Source organism: Cucumis sativus, chromosome 7, assembly GCF_000004075.3.
Source record: "Cucumis sativus cultivar 9930 chromosome 7, Cucumber_9930_V3, whole genome shotgun sequence".
NCBI classification, from domain to species: domain Eukaryota; kingdom Viridiplantae; phylum Streptophyta; class Magnoliopsida; order Cucurbitales; family Cucurbitaceae; genus Cucumis; species Cucumis sativus.
The window spans coordinates 5,999,949-6,004,434 of record NC_026661.2 but is presented as its reverse complement, the minus strand read 5'-3'; the positions used below and the strand labels follow the sequence as shown (position 1 = coordinate 6,004,434).

The following is a 4,486-nucleotide window of genomic DNA, read 5'->3' as shown; positions in this document are numbered from 1 at the left end:
TCTCTCTCAAATTAATATTTTTCTTTTCAGTGAAGAGATTGTTAAAATCAGTCAACAGTTTTAGATTGCGATTGTGAATTTATGACGTCACATACCAAATCTAATTTAATATATTAATTCTAATTCAAGTTGTAAGATTTAATAGACTTCAAAGTTTCTATCCAACATCAAACTCTCCCTTTTATTTATTTTTTTTAATTATTTACTACCAAAAAAAAATGAGATACAATTAGAACACCAAAGTCAAGAAAATTAAAAATTAAAATAAATGAAATATAATACATAAATTAAGTTAAATGAAGAAAATTAAAACTCTAAAAAAATTTCATTTCTTCCATTTATCTCAAAATTTCACCCGATACGGTGTATTTTGCAAAATCCATAAAATATCACTATTTGTATGCAATTTGAAAAGTATAACGTGGATGATATGGCTACTTAGGATCGGTATCTTCAAGATACATACGAAAAGTGTTAGATGTAGAAGAAATGACGCATGGCAATGTGGAGGGAGTGACACTTGCTCATGAAACATCTATTTTACTAATATATATTTATAAATATGTATAATTTAGAATGAATCTTAAGCTAAACTTTAGGATAATTAAGTAATTAAAAAAAATGAAATAAGAGATTGTAACAATAAAGACTTTTCATTTATCCAGCGTTCTTGTAATTAATAGGGTCCATAAACGCTAAACAAAAGTAGACCTTGTGAGGATGGTCCATAGACTCATACTTTGATTACATGATTTAGTCATTTTACTGAACTTGATGCTTGAGGTTGTATTTTGTTGGTTTCATTATGATTAAGGAAGCTCTTTTTTTTTTTTCCTAAAAATAATTAAAATACATGTATCCTTGATAGAAATTGAAGTTTAGGGATATAAACAATAAACTCAAATTAGTAAATATAATTTTGAAGAATAGTTGTGATTTAAATCACAAATATTTGCTCAATTATAAAATCTTCAATTGCAAGCAGCTTTAAAATACCAATTTTCATAGAGATGGACTATTTCAAGATTTCAAGATTTGAACCTAACCTTTTTTTATTTTCTAACAAACATAACCCTAATTTGCATTAAACCTTCATTTCAAATATTAGAACCCATTAGTATAAAAAAATGTAAGGAAGTAACAAAACAAAAGCAAACACATTTTGAAATAGTGACCTCACAACGTAAGGTCAATGAACAAATAAAATACAAAAACAAAAAGTAACAGAACACACCCAAAGGACGGAATCCAAATTGAAATAAACACCCCACGAATGATAAGAAAAGAGGTTATAAGAAGAACAGTCCCACATGGTTCATTGCAGGAAAAGCCATACTCACATTGAACAACACAGAGAAACTATGTTGCTTTTATTGATAAAGCTTCCAAGGAGAACCTACCTTATTTTATTAATCATAAACTTTTCTTTTTAGACATTCATAACATTCGTTATTCTTTTTTCTTAAACTATATTTTCTTTTGCCATGCCACTTATAAATATTAAAGCACGTATGAGATTTAATTGGTTTTCAATCCTAAGCATCTGACCATGTGATAGCTTCTTCACCCTCGTCTTTATTTTACTCTAACATGCTCCACACTGCATCAGAGCCATCCACAATATTATTACGACATGGTGGCTGATTAGCATGCTCTGCATCACATCCATTGACAGAGTCACACTCATCCACTACCTTAGCCAATACTGAATTTCCATTTGTTGCTGTGATTCTAATCATCTTTCCACATCTTGAACCCCCATTATACCAACCAGTTTAGTGCTACAATTAGTTCAGAGTTATCGTGAAAACTCTCGTCGCACTTTGATTCAGCTCCACCATCTCCACCTTCGCTAAAATCATTGTTTGTCAAAATAGCTTGGGTTGAGGAAGTCACTGGAGGTGAGCACTGGTACTGTGGGAAGGATTCTCCATCGCAATTCAAGCTTCCAATCTGTTGACAATCACTATTTGGAGATGGAGAGGATCCACCATCAGAACATTGGTTAGTGCCGATGTTGGGATCATCGTTGCACACACCATTGATGCAAATCAATTGGCCTTCACAATCATCTAGAGTTTGACATGGACCATCGCAGGAAGAGGTTGCTAAAGAGATGTGAGGAAGAAGAACAAGAGAAATGAAAAACACCAAATTGGCCATGGAGATTACTATAGCCTCTGTATGAGTAGACGAGAGATGCTTTGTTTTCCTTATATACTAAACAGCAATATTTTTTTAGTCCCTCCACGTCCTTTAATAAAATTTTGCTATTTAGTCCTTTTAATTGAGAATTGGTCATTCTAAGATATTGGTCAACTTATATTTAATTCACATTCATGAGTCTATACAAACTCTGAATAGATATAAAGCATGTATTTGACTTGAAATATCTACAAATTATCATTCTTTTCTCTTTTAAACTTTCACCTATAATTTTAATTACAATACCTTACCGTCCTCCTCAATTTTAACTTTAATTTTATTTATTTCATTCAAAAACTATTTCCAAACTATCATTTGTTAGCCTAAATTGTATATAAAAAAATGTCCCACACACTTTGAGATTTATTTCATATTAGTTACCATGTATATTTGTAGATGCAAACAAAGTAACTAACTCACAAATATAGCAGTTGCAAATGTCCCATAAAAAATTAATGTCCTAATACAACAAATTGTTATTAATGAATTTGGAACACGATACAAGCATGGTAGACTAGTGAGTTCCAAGAAAAAAAAAAAAAAAACCTCGAAAAAGAAGGATAGTCAATAACTCAATTAAATATATGAATGTTCTAGAAGAAATCCACCATTTGACTCCGAACAAGAATATCTTCTTCGATAATAATGAGATTTCAATAAACTACACTACAAAAAAATAAGTAAATAAGTATTTTTCCCCGCACAACATGAACGTTGGGATAAAAGACGTTAGAAGAAAAAGCTTCTCCTGACACCGTAGAAGCTCCGTCGGAAAGGTTGACAATTCCAACGCCATGTATAACGGTGTCGAAAAACGTTCAAAATTTAAAAAAAATTAAAAAAACAATTAAACTTTTCCGACGCCGTCGTAATGCATGGCATCGGGAGAAGTTTAAAAGTTAAAGCAAATTAAACTTTCCTCGACGCCGTTATGCATGGTGTTGGGAGAAGTTTTTTTTAAAAAAATCAACGTCGTTATGCATGACATCGAGAGAAGTTTTAAAATTAAAAAAAAATTAAACTTTTCCCAACGTCGTTATGCATAGTGTCTGGAGAAGTTTAAAAATTAAAGAAATTAAACTTTTCTCGATGCCGTTAGTGAAACGTCGGGAATGAAGAACATCTTTTCCAATGTTATATTTTACGACGTCGAAAATAGGTGGATTGCTTGACGTTTACGAAATGCGTCGAGAGATCCCCTACATATTTAAGTTTTGTATTCACATAAAACATAACTCAAATTGAAAGAAAAAGAGGAAGAGACCACGAGAGAGAGAGAGAGAGAGAGAGAGAGAGAAGAGAGAGAGAGAAGAGAGAAGAGAGAGAGAGAGAGAGAGAGAGAGAGAGAGAGAGAGAGAGAGAGAGAGAGAGAGGAGAGAGAGAGAGAGAGAGAGAGAGAGAGAGAGTTGTCCGCCCATTGTCGTCTGCTTTGTTCCCTGTCACAACTCCCTCTGTCTTCGTCTCTTTCACAACTTATTGGTTGGAAGTAGTTCAAAGTTCAAAATCCTAAACATAAACCCCTTTGAATTTTTTAATTTCCTTTTCTATCATTGACTTTCTTTTATCCTAAGTATTAGAACATTTCTTATTGATTTATGTTTTTGTTATATTCAACAGTTTGGAATATGTTGAAATCACTCTTAATGTTCTCGGCAACCATGGTGAGTTTAGAAGGTAAAGTATGATTTTATTTTTCTTGTTGTTTACTTACTGCTTAGTGTATCTTCGTGGTTTGAATTTTTGCATATGTTTGTTTGCACACAACAACTGCAAAAGAGTAGGAAGTTGAAGAAGATGATCAAATGGATGGTTATGCAAGTAGGAAGATAATGACGATGGGAAAATATTTTTTTAAAAAAAAATAGAGGATATCCCGACGCACGAGATATAGCATCGAGGTATCCCTTGACATTTCCCGACGTAGAATTGTGTGCATCGAGAAATGTCAAAGTATATCCCAACGCTATATCTCATGTGTTAGGATATCCTCTCTCGACGTTTTTGCAATTTCTCTTGACGCTTTTTTGCGTCGGAAGATATCCATTTTCTTGTAGTGCTATGTCATGATAGAAAAAAAGATGAAGCCAAACGAATATAGTTGTCGACAATATTTTTGCATATAATGTTGCTCTTATATATATCTAAAAATCAGGATCCTGAATCAAAATTTGTTGAAGAATGTCAATAAAGAAAATATTTGTCTTTGTGGAAAGAAGCAATTGAGGCATAATTAAACTCACTTTCATAACGTCAAGTTTTTTGACTAGTAGTCCAAACACCT

General features: G+C 32.4%; 1 protein-coding gene across 1 annotated transcript; it reads right to left on the bottom strand.

The window, feature by feature from the left end:
* Positions 1-1,292: 1,292 nt before the first annotated feature.
* Positions 1,293-2,341, bottom strand: LOC101215144 (kiwellin). Its single transcript, XM_004148886.3, is given in 3 exon segments — positions 1,293-1,776; positions 1,778-2,220; positions 2,336-2,341. Coding segments are annotated over 3 exon segments (690 nt in total). The 3' UTR covers positions 1,293-1,535.
* Positions 2,342-4,486: the final 2,145 nt, after the last annotated feature.